Genomic DNA, 17,993 nt, shown 5'->3' on the forward strand with positions numbered 1-17,993 from the left:
AGTCGCTGGTCGAGCGCGGACGACGATGCCTGGCTGTAGACTGATGTGGAACCGTGGTGGTGACCGTTTACGCACCTCCCAGGTGGCCCCTGAAGCAGTTCAAGGAGCACTTAGACGAGGAAGGGAGATCGTCTTCCGCTGCTTACCCCATCCAATGCTCATTCTGGGGGACTGTAACACCAAATCTCAGGCTTGGGGATCCTCCAGGACAGACTCGAGATGCCGGGAGGTGCTGGGCTGGGCAGCGGGACTTGAGCTCCGACTGATAAACACAGGCTCGGTCCATACGTGCGTGCGGAGTAACGGGGGCTCCATCGTTGACCTAACATGGGCAACGCCCCCGGGTGCGCCACATCACGGGGTGGAGGATGGCGGAAGAGGTCCAATCACTGTCGGACCACCGATATATAGTGATCTGCCTCTCCACCACCTCGCAGGCGTCACCCCGACGCCGCCCGAGAAAAGAGAAGCCACCACCGCGGTGGATCATCAAGAAGATGGACTAAGACGCCCTGGCTTGGCTACGAAGAGCGGCTGGGCCTATCGACGAGCAGGAGGAGGCGAAATGGTTCCGGGGCGCAATGACGTCGATATGCTACGTCGCCATGCCCCGGGCCAAGGTCCTCCCGAGAAAGGCGGTCTACTAGCGGTTGCGCGAAATAGCCCAGCTGCCCAGCTGTACAGGCTCTACCGTGAGAAACCGGTGGCCCTGCAGTTGCCTATCAAGACGGCAAAGTCCCAGTCATGAAGAAATCTCTAGGCTCTCTGAACAAAGAACCAGGGGGGCGCCCGTACAAGATGGTAATGGGACTTTTCTGTCCCAGGACGCCCCCGGGAACGGAGTGCCTGGATCCCTGGCTACTCGGGAGGATCGTTGACACGTTCTTCCTCCGACACGGGTCAGGATACCATCCCTAATCCGAGGCAGGGAAACACCTCATCCCCCAAATGGAAGGGGTGGCGGCCGCTCTACGCCGCCCTTTGCCCAACCTCGAACTTGGTGCACCGCTTGTACATGGGAGTGGTGCGGTCCACGGCCTTGTATGGGGCCCCTATATGGGCCCTGGCCGGAATTGCCAACCGGAATTGTTGTGCCGGCTCCAGAGGTGGGTGGTCATAAGGGTCATCTACAGGTACTGCACCATTTCTACTATGGCGGTGCTAGCTCTGGCAGGCGAAGTTCCCTTCGAACTGCAAATGGCGGTGCGCGCCTATGTTTATAAGCGCACCAGCATCGTTGGCCAGACTCGAGGGCGCTTGCCGGAACCGGAGATAGTCCAGAGCTTCAAGCTCCGGACCTGGTGACTCGCTCAAGCCAAATGACGTTGAGAGTTACACCCTCACACCGGCGAACAGGTGGCAGAGAAGAGGTTTCGATAGTAGGAAATTTCCAGATCAAGTTGTGCTTTGTCGTATTGAAGATTGGAAATCTCAGTGACTTGCGAAGCACTGAGACTATTGAGATGTTTTTCTGGAAGTCGCATCGCGAAACAGTCTTCTTATTAAGTTCCCCTGCCATTTTTTGTAAATGCTCTCGTTTCTTGGTTCGTAGCAGTTTCATCGTTAGAGCACTTGCTTTTAGAAGTTGGCCCAGCCATAGGATGATCATTTCTTAAATAAGGCAATCCTGCATCTGATGGCTCGATCATAGTCTTTGTCTCACCAAGCCATCGGATTCCGATGGAAGGTCCTTCTAACCGTTTGTTTTGTGGGGGTTGCTGCTAGGGTGGTCTCATTTATCAAAGAGGTGAGTTTGTTATATTACTCAAGGGTGGTGAGTGTGTCGAAATGTAATAATAATTGTAAGTTGATTTAAATTGGGTAGTGGTCAAATCCCCAGGTGTCATCTAGTTGGTAGTGAATGATTTTGTGTACCAGGGAGTCAGGCGCAATGATGAGGTCCACGTTACTGTTGCTTTTACTGCTTGAGTCTAGGTAGGATGTGGTATCTGTATTGACCACACAGAAATTGTTCTTCTCTATGACCAGGAGAAGCCGTTCACCCTTCTGATCAGAATGAGTTTGTGTTTTTCTCTAGACTGGTTTTCTGTAGACTTTGCAGCATGCTGAGTAAGTCGGTGCAGATTAGATAGGAGTTGTGTAGTTGCTCATTTGCTAGTTTTATGACTGTTTCGAGTGCTGCGCATTCTCCTGTGAATATGGAGGCTTCTTGTGGTAGTGACAGTATTTTTTTATAGTCTAGTTGGAGACAGATGCAGACTGCACCCACAGATGGTTTGTTTTTTATTTCCGACCCGTTTGTGTATATTTTTATGTAGTTTGGGTATTTGAATTGGACTTGTGTTTAGAAGATTGAGTTGCTATCCGTTGTTTCTGGTACCTGGGTCTATTCTGTGTCTATGTCTGGTTGATGCAGCTGGTCTTCGTATTTTGTGATGTATCTTGGGAGATTCTGTATGCTTTCTAGTATTGATATGTATTCTTTGAGGAGTCCAATGGTTCTGACAATGGGTCTGTCTAGTTCTGGGCTTGGATTTGTGAACTTGTATTGTGTTCTATACGCTTCTTGAAACTGCATTATGGTGTAGTAGAATGGATGAGCTTCGTTAGATAGTACTTTTAATAAGTAATTGGTACAGAGTTGAGTAGATCTGTCTATTAATGGTGGAATTTTGAACTCGGCTAGTATTACATTGGTCGGGGCGGATCTTCTGTAGCCCATTGCTAGACGAATTGCTTCTAGTTGCATTTGTTCGATTTTTTTCCTTGTCTTTTTGTCTGTTGGGGCGCACCACATGCTTGAGTACTCTAGCTTGGCTCTTATTGTTCTTTTGTACACTGTTAGTAGTGTTTGTGGATCGCATCCCCACCATGTGCTTCTTAGAAATTTGATAGTGTTGTTTAATCTGTAGCACTTGTTTAGGGTGTTTTCTATGTGTTCTTTGAAATTTAGTTTTGAGTCTATTTTGGTTCCAAGGAATTGTATGGATGGTTTGCTTACAATATGTTTTCTATCTATTTCTATGGAGATTGGTTGGGTGTGCCTATTTAAATTGCCGAAAGAGAGTAGCTCGGTTTTTTCTGTTGATAGGTTGAGTCTTATCTTTCGTAGATTTTCCTGTATTGTTTTGACTGATTGTTCTAGTATTTTGTTAGCTATTTGGGGATTTGTGTGTTGTACTATTATTGCGATGTCATCAGCGTATATTGTTGTGGTTACGTTCTCGCCTAGGTTGTCGTCAATGTTGGCTATGTATAAGTTGAAGAGAAGTGGGCTGAGTACCGCTCCTTGTGGTACTCCTTTATTTATTTTGCGATTGTTGTAGTTTGCTTCTAGGTGTGTGCTGCCTATGAAGTGTGCAGTTCTGTCTTGTATCCAGTTGGTTATGAAGTGTAGTGTGTTGCCAGTAATACCTGTTTTTTGTAGTGTGGTTGTTAATAGATTATGTTTGTGTGTTGTCGAAAGCTCTCTCGATGTCAATGAAAACGGCCATTGTGTGTTCTTTGGTTTTATGTCCTGTGTCTGCTATTGTGACGAGGATTCCGATGTTGTCTGTGCAGGATCTCCCCTGTCTGTATCCGGATTGTGATTTTGGAATGAGTTGATTGTATTCGCACCACCATCGTAGCCTGTTTTTAACCATTCTTTCGAATAGTTTGCTCATACAAGACGTTATTGGCCACAGATTTCTGCTGTTATTTTTTGGTATTAGTAGGACTTGTGTTTCCTTCTATGTGTTTAGGACTTGTTGTGAGCTGTACAACTCGTTGAAGGTGTCTGTTAATATTAATTTGTATTTGTCTGGTAGGTTTTTGATCATTAGGTAGTCTATGTTGTCCGGTCCAGGTGTGGAGTTGGATTTGCTTTGTTCTATTGCTGCTAATATTTCAGTGTAGTTGAAGTGTTGGTCTAAGAATTGGTGCGGGTTGTTAGGTTGAATGTTTGGTGTGTTTAGTGGAACCCATGTAGGGCTGATTTTAATTGCGGCTGCTGTCTCCTGCTCGGTGTTGGGTATTTGGTTGGTGGTGCTGGTCCACCTAGAGTTGAATCTTTTAATTGTGTTCCACAGGTGTTTGGGATCTGTTTGTCCGTTTAGAGTACTAACAAACTCACGAAAGGCTTGCTTTTTTTTTTGTTTTAGTGTTTTTCTTGTGTTGGCTGATTGCTTTTTGTAATCTATCCAGTCTTTCATGGCTATCTAGAGTGCCTAAAGTAGGCACTTTCTATCCAGTCTTTTCAGGGTGTGACCATTTTTTGAAGCTTGCTTTCCTTTTCCTGATCTCTCTGCTGCAATCTTCGTCCCACCATTTGGTTGTGTTTTTCGTTGCTGAGTGCGCTGTTTTTATGGGTGTGTTTTTTTTGTGGCGTTTATCATCAGTTTTGTGAAGGAGTTGTATTTTTCTGTGGATAATTGTTTGTCATATGTTGTGTCTAAGAATGTGTGGTACAGTGAATTGAATTCTGTGATGTACTGCTTCCAGTTCGTTCTCTTGGATGATATTTTGTTAGTTTTCCTGCTGTAGATCGTTTTTGTGGCGTTGAAGTGGCAGATTATGGGGAAGTGGTCGGAGCCCATATTGTCATCGTGTTGTTGTGTGTCTATGAGGTGTGCTATGGTTGAGTTAGTGATGATGAGATCGAGGTTGTTGCAGGTTCTTGGTGGGTTAGCTATGCGCGTCAGTGTTGTGGTGTTATGTACGATCAGGTTGTGTGTGTCAATGAGTGTCTTTAAGTTTTCTCCTTCCACATACTGTGGAGTGCATTGAAGTATCCAGCCAGTATGAAATTGCTATGGCTGCATAGGTCTTCGATGTACTTGTCCATTTCTTGGAGTCTTAGAATGGTGCCGGAGGGTCTGTAGCATGCTGATACGGTGATTTCTGGTGAACTGTTTGTGATTTTTACTGTCAGTGTTTCTGCATTGTTGCATTGTATGTTGGTGTCCTGGTAGGTTAGGCAGTGGTGTAGCATGATGGCTACGCCTCCACCTCTCCTGTTGTTTTCCTTGTCTTTCCGGATTGTTAAGAAATTTGGTATTTTTAGTGTTTGTTCTTTTGTTAGCCAGGTTTCTGCTAAGATTATTACGTCATAGTTTATGCTGATGTGTTGAAACTCTGTAATTTTGCTGTTTATGCTTCTGCAATTCCAGAGTAGGATTTTTAGTTCTGTCATTGTGTGTTTTTGAGTGACCCTTTGTATTGTTTCTGAGTGGTTTTATTGAAGATGTTTTCTGTTTCTATGGCTTCTTGCAGTCGTTTTTTAAAGTGTTCTGTGCTGGTAGTTGGCCGTTCGTTTTCTTTATTTTTTGCTGTTGCAGTGTGGTTTATTTTCTTGGTTGTTGTGTTGCGCTTGAGTAGTGTGGCCGGTGTTTGGTTGTTTGTTTGTTGATGTGTCGTTGCTGGTTTGTTTACGTTGATTTCTGATGGTTGTCTGTTTATTGGTTGATTCGTTGGGATTTTTGCGTTGTTTGCCCAGGCTGTGTTTGGGGCTGTTGGTCTGCGGTGTCCTCCTATTGTTTTTATATGATATTCGGCTGCCATTGTAGGCTCTGGTAACCGAGGGAAGTTCTGTTCTGTGGTTAATAGGGTTGGATCTCTTCTGTTTTCCTGCGTCACCTGGTTTTGTGTTTATGTTTTTACTATTGTTTTGAATTCGAAGGAGCTCTTGTTCTCGTATGCCATTATTTCTTTTATTTTTTTATTTTCTTTGAAAATTTCGCATTCCCTTGAAAAGGCTTGGTGGTTCAGGCCGCAGTGGACGCACTTGGTAATCTGCTCGCTGCAAGCGTGGTTTCTTCTTCTTCGCCGCATTTCTTACATACTTTCCTGCTTCTGCAGAATTTTGTTGGGTATCGGTATTTTAGGCAGTTGTGGCAGGTTTTGACTGCCTCAACGTACACTTCTACGGGTAGGCTTACCAGTCCAAAGAGTTTAATGTAGTTTGGTAAGGTGTTGCCTTCGAAGGTGATAAGTATGGATTCGCTCGGAATCCATTCTGTCGTATTGCTTATGGTGTTTTTTACCCTCCTATTTTGTCTTACGATTTTTTTTATTTTTGCCGGGGATACTGTTTGCATTAGTAATTCTTCGTTTGTCATGTCCAATGGGATGCCTTTTATGATTCCTGTTTTTTCTATTTTGTATCTCGGGATGTAGGCTCTGAGATCCTTCTTTGCCGTTTCTTCCGACTGTGTAAATTTGTTTGCTTGGTCGGCGCTAGGGAAGATGACTTCGACCCTGCCATGCCCGGTATTTTTGATTTTAATTGCTCCCGCATTTAAGTTACAAATTTTCCTCGCGATGACCATGAGGTTGTATTTCCTATTTTTTGAGGTTAGTTCTTGGTTGAGGACGGCGTCCACCGTGGCTGGTCCTTTGTGGTTAGCCGGGTACACCATCCACTCCCTGGTCAGAGCCATTTGTACTTTTTTCGGTATAGTTTTCGTGTCTTCTTCTTCGGAACTTTTCCTTTTCAGAATTTTTGCTGCTTGTTGGACAGGAGTCCCGCTCCCGTCCATCCCTTCGGCTGTATATCCCAGCCCCGAAGGGCTTAGGGTGGCTGGTTTGTAACTTGTGTTGATGTTGTCGTGTTGATGCTCAAGTCCGTTGGAAGGTTTTTTTCGATCTGGTTGGGTAGAAAATTTTTGGATATCGAGTCAAATACAAACTTTTTTGGTGACGCTCAACCAACGCTCTTCGTGATATGGAAGTTCACACATAGTTTTATAAGCTATATTTATTATTACTTTTACAGAGAGAAGACAAAACACGTCTTGTCTCTTTAAGGAACTTTCAATGAATTGAATAAACATTTACAACAACTGAAAAGCATATTATAAAATTGACAATCTTAGCAACGAAAAACATAACAATCGTTAAATACAATAAATCAGTAAGATTGGTTAAGCAGTTTTCTACCATATCGGTAGGAAATACGGAAAACTGGTAGACAAATGTTACCGATGTGAGATTTCACGCGAAATGACTGTGGTACTATCCATGGCAATGTCCACGTAATAAATTGGTAACGATATGTTATGAAACGGATTAAGCTCCAATTCCTCCACATATCGATATTTGTGTGAAATGTACTTACATATTTCCATTCAAAGCAGTTTAAATATTGCTGTAGTTATTTACACAAATTCAAGAAAAATCATTATATCTATTTTCAAAACAATATCTAAAAATGTGTTACATATACATTTTAGTCTTAGATGCTTAACAATTTTGATAGAAATATTATAATTTAAAGAAAAATGTATATTATACTTTAATTTATCGAAGTATTTGCTACAACTGTATAATTAATCGAAATAATTTCTTATTTAAATTTTATAGCTGTAATTTATATAGTAGATTTCAATTATTAAAATATTTACGTTTATGAATTAATAAAAATTAGATTGTCCTGAAGTTCTATTGAATAACTACTACCTCCATCGTTTAAATGTATATACATTTGTTGCCGCTAACTCTTATAATACAATCGTAGTAAAAATTAAGTATACAGTTAATCCAATTCCTGTTAACAAGCCTAAAATCTTGTATTATCGGTAACATCGAACGTGACACCGAAATAGTACGGGAATCTTGAAATCCCGGAAGCCCTAGATATATTTCATTTTTATAGACAAAAATGTCCATAAGCTGCAATGTCTGTACGTATCTTAAATCTGTGCATATATTATCTAATAAGTACCTATAATAGGTATACTTATGGATTACCTCTCTGAAGTTGTCTATCAAAATACTGCCACATGGAAGAGACCCATTGTACCATCTATAGTGAAACTGTCCAATTACTAGCTAATTTTGTTCAGCTTTGTAAACATTAGTAACTTGGTGATTTTATTTTTTTGATAATAAATACTGCATTATTAAAATATTATTAAAAACTACATATAATTAGTAAAAATTAACCGTTGTCTGATTATTCTGTATTTTTTAAATAATTTTATATATACCACTGAAAATGACAACATGAGAAAGAAAAGTTGAAAAATAATAATTGTATGTTAGAAAGTATAGAAAATTAAAAAGTATAATAACAATTCCTGTAAACATAGAAGAACACAGGTACGAATAAAATTCAAATTTATGAATATAAAAGTATATGTGTATCTGTTTAATACGATTCTGTAATACAACTACATTCTTTTAATATTTTAATTATACAAACATCTCAACAGTATAAAATATTCAATACGACAATATACATAAATACATAGTATAATATTTAGAAATAAAATAGAATAAAAGCTTTAAAAATTTGATTACTTCTTTAACATAGCTTTGAATGTCAGGTAAGAACATGTGCATATAATTGTTTGAAGTTAACCTGTTTCGTTCTTGTAAGTATTACGAATGAAATAAAATATATATTGTGAGTTGAATAATATTTCTGTTATATTTAGTATTATAGTTTATTTACCAACATGAGCTACGGGCAGCTTACCCGGTTTCGAAACTATAAATTTAGTACAAAATTGAAGAATTCGATTATTAATATTTCTAATAAAATAGAAAATTTTGAAACACCAGAGAGGCTAAAAGGAACATTTCTTGAGCGATGGGGTAAGTGAATTATAAGAAAAAACTAAAATTATCTAATAAATATATAATTTAATAAAATGTATTCTTGATTTTAGGAAGATATTGGAAGAATGTTTATCTAGATTATAAAGGTGTAGCAGAAGATATTGTTAAAGAGTGTAAAGAACGTCCAATAAAAGTCTCAACATATACTGCTCGTGTGTATTATTTATAATTAGTAAAATGTAGTAAATATTTTATCAGTAATAGTAAAAAATTGAAAAATATCACTGTTAATAATATGTTTCATTAGTTACAGCATTCTGTGTATATTTAAATAAATATAATCCAGATGAATGTTCCTTCAGAGAATATTTATTACAAAATAGTATGAAGTTAATGCAAGTAGCAGAACCACTACGAAATCCAATCTCTGAAAATCATGTTAAGTGGTTAGAACAATGTTACAATGAAGGAGTTATAAGACGATTAAATTTAGGCATAATTTCAATAATTTGGATAGACAATTATGACAAAGTGTGTTCCCTGTATAAAGCAGTTTGTCCTTATTTACGTCCTCGGTATATAACATTTCATGAAAGAATAGTGGACATAGGATGTTTAGACAAATGGTGGATCTTAGAAAATAAAATGAAAAATTACGATGTAAATGAAGCAGAATTCAGTAATATAAAAGAAGAATAATTTAATATAAAGGCAGGCATATTTATGTGTATATAATGTCAAATATTGAATAAATTCTTAATTTACAAATATTCAAAAGTATAACTTTTTTTTAAACAATGACTGATGTAACTTATTCTAACGAATATGTTTTATTTTCATTTGTATGTAATTATTTCATATTTTATTAATTTCAAAACTCATTTTCACATTGCTAATAATATTCAGTCATCGTTCATAATTTCTGCTAGAAGAAAATTTAAGTACAATTGACTGTAATGTTTTAATACATATATTCTAAAAATTAAAAAGATGTTAAATATTAGAATTGTAAGCGTTTAGAATTCTTAATTCATGTTTAGCAATAAATTATAACAACTAATTTTTTTATTTAAACCTATTTTATAAATACTTTTGATAAATAACGATTGATTATTTTAGCTATTTATAAATCCATGAATTCTTATGAACGTAGCAAATTAAATTTTCTTATAGTTTCTTTAAATAATTAACATGAGGAAGATATTTTTCTTATTATTTAATAATTAGACTAGCTATTAATATAATTATATCAAGTTTAGGTTTCATTACAAATAAATGTTATACAACTTTAAAACATACCCATTTTATTATAAATATTTGCAGATGCTAAAAACACAGTATCTAAAAATATAAACCTTTTAAAATAATTCTAAAATGAATATAATCTCTTGTATCAGTAGTTTAATGAGTATATGTGTTTACGTATCAGGCATAGTATGATTTTTATGTTGAAATGTAATATAATAAAAATTCATGTCGTGTTTCCAAAAAATTTGTACTTTTCCTATGAGTGCTGTAATTTCTGAGGTTTTGGTTGTAAACTTTGGTACAAAAATTTTTTATTTGTACATAATATTAAACGCCAGTTCTTATATTAGCTACGTCCATAAAATGTAATCACGTTTCTGAAATAAAAAGTCAGCATAATTGTTATAAAGAATTAATAAATAATGTTAATATTTATAGTGACTGTACCTCGAACGTAAATAATAGCTGTGCGACATGGAATGTAAACCATCATTCTGTTTGAATAAGCAGAATACGATTCTGGTTTAGTAAAATGTTTCACACTAGTATCAACACGATCATTTCCACCAAACTCTTTATCATCACTACATAAAAGAATTTTATAAGTTCCTGGATTCTTTACTCCAACAGTATAATCAGGAAATGATTTTTCTGGGTGGAAGTTAAAAACAAATATAAGATCTGCACGATCAAAGACAATTACTTTATCATCCTCATGTTTCCAACTTATATATGCCTGTAAACAACAGTGTTGTTAGAAACACTAATTATATTCTTAGACATAAATATAATTTTTAATAAAATATATTTGGACTTTACAGGATGAGCATGTAACCATCCATATTTTTCTTCAAGAGTATTTATAGCACGGTCCCAATTATTCATACATTTATATTTTAACAACTCATCGTCTACCAAATTCCATTGTCGTCTAGCATAATGATAACTGTTTCCATTACCGGCTCTTGGAAAATCCAACCATTCGGGATGACCAAATTCATTACCTAACAATTTATCTCTTGAATTATTGGGATATTAAGAACTTTAAGTTCTGCAAGTTTAGTTATAAAACTAACCCATAAAATTCAAGTAAGCTTCTCCTCCTACTGCATGTGTAATTAATGTAATGAGATTATGAAGAGCAATTCCACGCTCAATGATTGCGCTGGGTGGACTTAACGTACTCATATGCGAGTACATTTCCTTATCCATGAGCCAAAATGCGATTGTCTTATCACCTACAAGAGCTTGGTCATGAGATTCTGAATAAGCTACAGTTTTTTCCATCCATCTTCGGTTACTCAATGTCCAACAAATATCGCCAATTTTCCAATCTTCATCTTTCACTTCTTTTAAAAGCTTAATCCATTTATCTGGAATAGCCATAGCTAAACGGTAGTCGAATCCTAATCCACCTTCACTAACTGGCCTTTCATATTGATAAAAATTAATTATTACATTATCGTTAAAACTCTCTGATAATCTAATATGTATAATTCTTAAATAAATGTGTTTCTGTATGTATATTTAAGTACCATTTAATAGCTGTTTATAAATATATATTTAATACCTGCATACTCCAGGCATTCCACTAACATCTTCTGCCACTGTAGTAATTTCTGGATAAAGATTATGTAAGAAATGATTTGCAAGCATTAAATACACAACACCTTCAACATCAACATTAAGACCAAAATATTCATCATAATGTCCGCTGAAACCTTGTCCGTGTCCTCTTGAGTGATACAACATTGATGTGACACCATCAAATCTACATGAATATAATGTGTTATAAGTAATATTATAAGATCCACATTATAAATCAAGTTTTAAGTATGCATTTACCTAAATCCGTCGAAACCATACTCGTCGATGTACCAACGTAAATTAGATAGCAAAAATCTAAGTACTTCATATTCCCCATAATTGAACAATCTACTATCCCAAAGTGGATGCTGTCCACGGTGACCAGTATGGAAGAAACAATTATCAGTACCGTCAAACATATTTAATCCATCCAAAGTATTTTTTGATGCATGAGAATGTACTACGTCCAGTAAAACATATAAGCCATGTTCATGTGCTGTATCTATTAATTCCTTTAATTCTTCTGGTGTACCATAACGGGATGAAGCAGCATAGAAAGAGGTCACCTTAAGAAGATTAATTACGATAATACATAAGCATCAACTCCGAATGAATATTTCATAAATTGTAGCAATGGACATTTAATATTTCCGTGATTAATAAATTACTTATGTCTCTTTTCACTTCTAAAACAGAGTTAACAGTAGAATACTTTGCCTTTCAAATAAAATGGAAAAATTGTATAAGATTTTTCTTATTATTATGCATACATGTTACATCTGAATTAACAGATGTAACTATTAATTTAGATACACAGTACCACAGTAGTACCACGACTTACAAACTTAATTAATTTCAGTCCGAAATTCGTATCTCAAAACCCAGTTTTCTTTTATATCGTAACTCCAAATTGTAGAAGCATTATGGTTCGTTTCTCGAAATTAAGTTCGTATCTAAAAGTCAAAATGAAGTACGAAAACAGTTCGTATGAAGAGCGGTTCGTAAGTTGAGGTACTACTGTATCTTAAAAATACCAGTTGCAAAATATTAAAGTAATATCTTTCAACAAACCTGATAACCAAAGCTGGCATAGTACGCATGTTCCATGATAGCCATTAACTGTATAGCATTATAACCTTGTTTTACAATACGAGGAATTATATTTTTAGCAAATTCTAAGTATGTACCAATCTTTAGTTCTTGAGTTGCAATACCGACATGACATTCATAAATTCTAAGACTCTCATGTTTCTTTGGTTTAGGATGTTTGAACTTATAAACCTGTGTACAAAAAAATATTGCTTGAAATAATTAGCTGCAAAATAAAATACAGAAAAATAACATAAACGTATCTGCATACATTTTCAGGTGATGGATTCCATAGACGTTGTTTATATAATGTACTTTCAGCCAAATTCTGTGTAACGTATGTAGCCCATGGGCTTATTCGTTCTAATAATTCATTATTCTGATCTTTAACAATTAATTTCACTTCTGAAAGATGTTTTATAGGACAACTACCATCAGCAAGAGGAGGTAAATACAATTCCCATTTTCCATAATCTAACTTTTTAAATGAATTGGCTGTTTTATTCCAATAATCTAAAAGTAAAAAGGCAAAATATTAAAATAGATTTCTTAAATATACATACGATACTTTCAAGATTTTTAACACATTATTTTTTAAATTTCATTTTCCCTTTAAATTACATTTTTTCTTTACGAATTGCTATTAGATATATATTAATTTAAACTTATAAATTTAAAAAAAAAAATTTCACACAAAGAAAATATTCATTTATTACGTTTTTAATGCATATTTAAATGAAACTTAAAATTTTAATCCTAAAAATCAAAGAATGAACACTTTAAGAAATATAATACAGTAATATCAATTTGAAATTCTTCCAATTTGTGTTAGAGCTTAGTAAAACAGATTAAACACTTTGCATATTTATATATGTAATATTATTAAATTGCTTACTAAATTCTCCTGTTAAAAATAATTCTTGTGCTCCAGGTGCCCATTCTCGTACGGTCACACTATTATCTTCATTTACATGGATCCCAAAATTTTCATATCCTTTTGAAAATTTATCTAAACTGCCATCACCAGTTTCTATTTTTTCAATGTAATCTTTGAACAATGCATATCTGATGAATAAAATGATCAATATAAATATAAAACGAATCTCAAAAATGATTTGATGATTATGCTTTTAAAACTGATAATGATCAATTTTAGCTTGTAACATAATAAGTAATAAATGATCGTAGGAAAAAACTATAAAGCGGTTAATAATTATTTTATATAATATAGAAATATATTAATACCAAAGATGTTACCTTTTACGAAACTCTTGCTCATACGGTTTTAAGTACGGATCTCTTTCCAATAAAGCATTTAATTCTGGTACTTCGATTTCAGAAGGATCCATACCTGACCACCTTCCACCCATATTTATTTTTTACTTAGACTTTTACTTAAAAACAATAAATATTAATTAAAAAATTAGAACGCGATAGAGCACCAAACCCCGCTAAAATTTGAATGACACTCCAAGGTGACCTCCTTTTCGTATCGCAGTCAAACGTAGAAGAAAGAGCGGCTACCGAAAAAGAAGAAAATTCAACAAAACATAATGAAATAATGTTTTAAGAGTGGAAGCATTATGACTAAATATTGTCTCTCAAATATGGCGATAAGTTTTATTACATAAGTGGCGCTACTTTCAAATCTTAAATATTCTTCCATATTACATGTTATTTCCTGTTGGTTAAATTATAATTTCTTATACAAATAGAATAATTATTAATACAATAAAAATAACGTAAGAATCGATGGAATTATCATCTAGGAAGCAAATAATAAAACAAAAACATTAAGACCATTTTATTTTATTAATATTTAAATAAATTACTATATTTTAAAAAATACTTTTATTCGCATAATAATGAATATTTACCTTTCGTATTATAAATTTTACTATAGGGATCACAAAGTGAAAAGTACATTTACTTTAATACGGGAAACTATGTGCTTGTATTATAAAAACTAAACAAATAAGTTTAAAAAGTGTATGAGGCAGCATAGAATGGGGCAGATCAGTAGTAAAAAACATTCACTTATTGATAATATTATTATTAGCTTTTCTTATTCACAAATCTTAAAACACCTTTTTATATGTGTAAAGTATAAGAGAATAAATAATTGTCTTTAAGCATAATCAATTGCTAGACCTTCAGAAGGCTGGAAAGTACAGATAAGAAATATTTTCAAACTTTGGTCCATTGTTTGTTTGACTAAATAATCAGAATTTACTTAAAAAAAATATAATTCACTAAGTTTTTATATGAAATAGATATAAATAAATCATACAGTTAATAAGAAAAAATAGTTTACAATTCTCGATGTTCGTTCTATCATACTTAATAATACTAAAAGTAATGAATGGACATTTATATTTGAGACAAGTAAGATGTGAATCTCACATGCTGTATAAAAGCGCCTAATTGTTTTAGAAAATATTAATAGATATAAAGAAAGTGAAGAATTAAAAAATTCGTAATCTGTCTCATAACTTCATAAAAGTTAAGGATTTGACTTATTCCACAATAAATGCAAGGCTTCATTATATTCGCTGAAATAAATTAGCGCCTGGCTAAATATTTGGATTTTTGTCTTATTAGTGATATAATAAACTTTTTTTTTAGAAAGTTATTTGTTAGTGAACTTTTTGTCTTGAATTTTGTTTGGTAGCATAATTTGTAGTATTATTTAATGAAGTACTATCCATGGACGCATCAGAAATATCTTCGCTACTACTGCTACGAATGTCACCCTCCATCTGGAAAATTACATATGCTTATATAAAAATGCAAATTTTACAATTTTTACAGTGCACTTAAAACCAATTTATTGTTACATGACGTACCTGACCAGCGTAGAAAGCATTGAACGCAATTTTAAGAATTAAATACGTCCATATTATATGAAGGAATAATAATAAAATTAATAGAGAATTGAAAATATAATATGCTGGGAACATTGGTACTATCTTAGGTGCTTCTATCGATGTACTGTAACATGCAATATAATTATCGAATAAAAGCCAACATTATTCATTTTTCATTACACTGTAATATTCCTTAGATTGCATACCTATGGATTATCCAAAATGGATAAAAGCCGATACGTGTAATAATCCACAGGACGGTAAAAATAGCAAATATACAATCACATAATTTTTGGTAATTAGCGTATTTAGCCATCTTCGCAGCCTAAAAGACATATATATGCACATTAATATGTAATTTTTAACATTTCAATATATACTTGTATACATTTAAAAAGTAATACTTACTTCTAGAAAAATATCTGCACAGTCATGCACTAATAATACTAGCGAACCAATTCTGGTCAAGTTTACAAACCAGGAAGAACACATTAATACAATAGTGGCTATATGGTGAATAAACATTTGCCAAAAATCTTTTCTTTTAACATCAAAGAACTGGGAGAAACTTAAAGACCAATAAAATGCCATAGATATCATATAGTACCACCATATATCACTTGAAACTGAATGAAATGGATAATTATAATAACAATGTTTTATATCCCACAACCATGGTTTGTTCCATAGAACTATAAGACCATATATGAAAGAATACGTATAATAAAAACACCTCCAGCTGTAAAACAAAAATATATTTCAATAATATTAAATATTTTAAGTAAGTTACGGTGCAGAAAGAGATATTTATTCTAAGAACTGTAATGTAACAGTATCTAGATTAAAATTTGTTAAACTTCTTAATTAAATAAACACAAAAAATTGATTTTTGCATATAAAGTTACCCATTTTAAAATACAATACTGACCTATTTTCGCAAAACTTTGTAAGCGTTGATGGTTTGTCTTGGGCACGTCTCAATCGCAGCCACCTTTCTACTTGTCGTTCAGACCAATCTAGTTGCTTGGCCAATCCCACGATCTTAAAATATATCCGATTACAAAGAAATCCGTAACACTTAATTTTTCAGGTATTATAAGCTAGATTACATGAATTTGTTTTGACAACCTGATATTAAACATATAATTTACAATACCCATTTTCATTGTATATAACATAATATTGTTTAGTATTGGTAAAACAAGTACATAATAAATGAATTTTGAAATCTTAATAAATGAACCCAAAACTAAGATTGAATCAAAGTAATATGTACATTACACTTTTACTTCTTGAAATTCGATTAGTACAATCTATATATGTATTTATATATCCATCTAATTGAGTTATACGCAAGCATTATATACTTACTTGGGAACTTTTAATTTTTCGACTAACATAAGCTTTTTCTAAAATATCATTTGGTGTTGCTTTCTTTGCTCTTGTGTTTTTTATACCAAGGGATTTCCCAAATGGTGTGATACAATACCTAATGTAATATAATCTATTATTTAATATAACTCTACCAATAATACAATTTTGAAGAGTTTAATAACGAATATACACTAGTATACTGAATCATACATATTATTACCATGTATCACAATCATGCGTTTATAATGAAATTGGTACAACGTACTTGAAATTCATTACACAAAAAAATTTAGCGAGAAGAATATTTCACGTAACACAGAACATGAGTAATATAATAAATACGGTATAACCTTATTTAAATGAAAATTTGCAGATCTTTTGTAACAAAAATCAGAGAGGAAAAATATAATAGGTAAGTAGTATAACGATTTTTACCTTTCGAAGGCGTATCTGATTATTAGAAGAATAAATGCCATAGGCAAGGGATAAATTAAATCATGAGGGTTTGCATATTTATTTTCCGAATTCGGTGTGATATCATCCCATGTTATGTTAGGCGGTAACCAAACATCGGGCGTCCAAAAAGCCGACGACACATTTCTTAATACATTCATTATTTGAATTCCTGTAATTATTTGTTCATATTTTATTGTAAGTCCGTTAATTGTTCGTTAAAAGTAATATTAAACTGAAATGGTTGAACAAATACCCACTTAAACCGTTTTTACAACACAAACTTCCAACGATCTTCCTGCTAGCACACGCCACCGGTCTATGACTGTGCCCGAGCTTTTAACGTAACGTCGTTCAATTTTTTTCCTTGTTTATTAGTAATTACATTCAATCCTACGTCGGGCCGTTGGAGGTACGGTCGGCGTTAATTATTTTCGTTTCAGTTCTCATTCAAATCTGATCATCGGTCGTGCATTCAATTGTACTGCCAATAAGTACCTGACTATACGTATTGCTACAAGACAATAATGTAAGTATACTTTAGTTATACAATCAGTAGTACGTATAAACGCATGTTAGGCGTTGCAATCATTCCGATAACAATTGTTTTGCAATGCAATATACTTAAGTATTGATTCAATTTTAGCAATACATATGCGTATACTGTACATATGTACACATATGTACATTTATATATATATATATATATATTTGAGTATTGTGTGTACACTTGCATAAGTATTATGTACATGTAAATAGATATATAGTTTTACATACAGTCATAAATATAATTGTAGACAACATGCGAACAATTTTAATTGTAAAATATATTTACGAATTATTTGTAATTTACTTATGTCAGCATTTACTCAA

At 34.0% G+C, this 17,993-nt stretch overlaps 3 protein-coding genes across 5 annotated transcripts; 1 reads left to right on the plus strand and 2 right to left on the minus strand.

Annotated features, from left to right (window-relative positions):
• Positions 1–7,708: 7,708 nt before the first annotated feature.
• Positions 7,709–9,272, plus strand: LOC116432344 (mitochondrial import inner membrane translocase subunit Tim29). Of its 3 annotated transcripts, none has more exons than XM_031989044.2 (4): positions 7,709–8,315; positions 8,379–8,538; positions 8,613–8,714; positions 8,810–9,272. In XM_031989044.2, the coding sequence occupies exons 2-4, from the start codon at positions 8,400–8,402 to the stop codon at positions 9,199–9,201; spliced, it is 633 nt and encodes a 210-aa protein (XP_031844904.1). In that variant the 5' UTR covers positions 7,709–8,315; positions 8,379–8,399; the 3' UTR covers positions 9,202–9,272. The 3 variants fall into 3 exon arrangements, with proteins under 3 accessions (XP_031844904.1, XP_031844903.1, XP_031844902.1); XM_031989043.2 differs by having other exon boundaries at positions 7,710–8,267; XM_031989042.1 differs by having other exon boundaries at positions 7,713–8,040.
• Positions 9,273–9,791: 519 nt separating this feature from the next.
• AGBE (1,4-alpha-glucan-branching enzyme) lies at positions 9,792–14,013 on the minus strand. Its single transcript, XM_031989041.2, has 10 exons — positions 13,684–14,013; positions 13,322–13,491; positions 12,698–12,939; positions 12,409–12,618; positions 11,596–11,903; positions 11,321–11,521; positions 10,827–11,179; positions 10,570–10,754; positions 10,198–10,486; positions 9,792–10,127 (listed from the first exon to the last, which is right to left on the minus strand). The coding sequence occupies exons 1-10, from the start codon at positions 13,794–13,796 to the stop codon at positions 10,120–10,122; spliced, it is 2,079 nt and encodes a 692-aa protein (XP_031844901.1). The 5' UTR covers positions 13,797–14,013; the 3' UTR covers positions 9,792–10,119.
• A 449-nt stretch (positions 14,014–14,462) lies between these two features.
• On the minus strand, positions 14,463–17,729 carry schlank (ceramide synthase schlank). The gene is made up of 8 exons (XM_031989119.2): positions 17,381–17,729; positions 17,103–17,292; positions 16,665–16,782; positions 16,222–16,334; positions 15,702–16,032; positions 15,500–15,618; positions 15,273–15,417; positions 14,463–15,185 (listed from the first exon to the last, which is right to left on the minus strand). The coding sequence occupies exons 2-8, from the start codon at positions 17,279–17,281 to the stop codon at positions 15,063–15,065; spliced, it is 1,128 nt and encodes a 375-aa protein (XP_031844979.1). The 5' UTR covers positions 17,282–17,292; positions 17,381–17,729; the 3' UTR covers positions 14,463–15,062.
• Between the last annotated feature and the right edge of the window lie 264 nt (positions 17,730–17,993).

This window comes from Nomia melanderi, chromosome 6 (genome assembly GCF_051020985.1).
Source record: "Nomia melanderi isolate GNS246 chromosome 6, iyNomMela1, whole genome shotgun sequence".
Lineage (NCBI taxonomy): Eukaryota > Metazoa > Arthropoda > Insecta > Hymenoptera > Halictidae > Nomia > Nomia melanderi.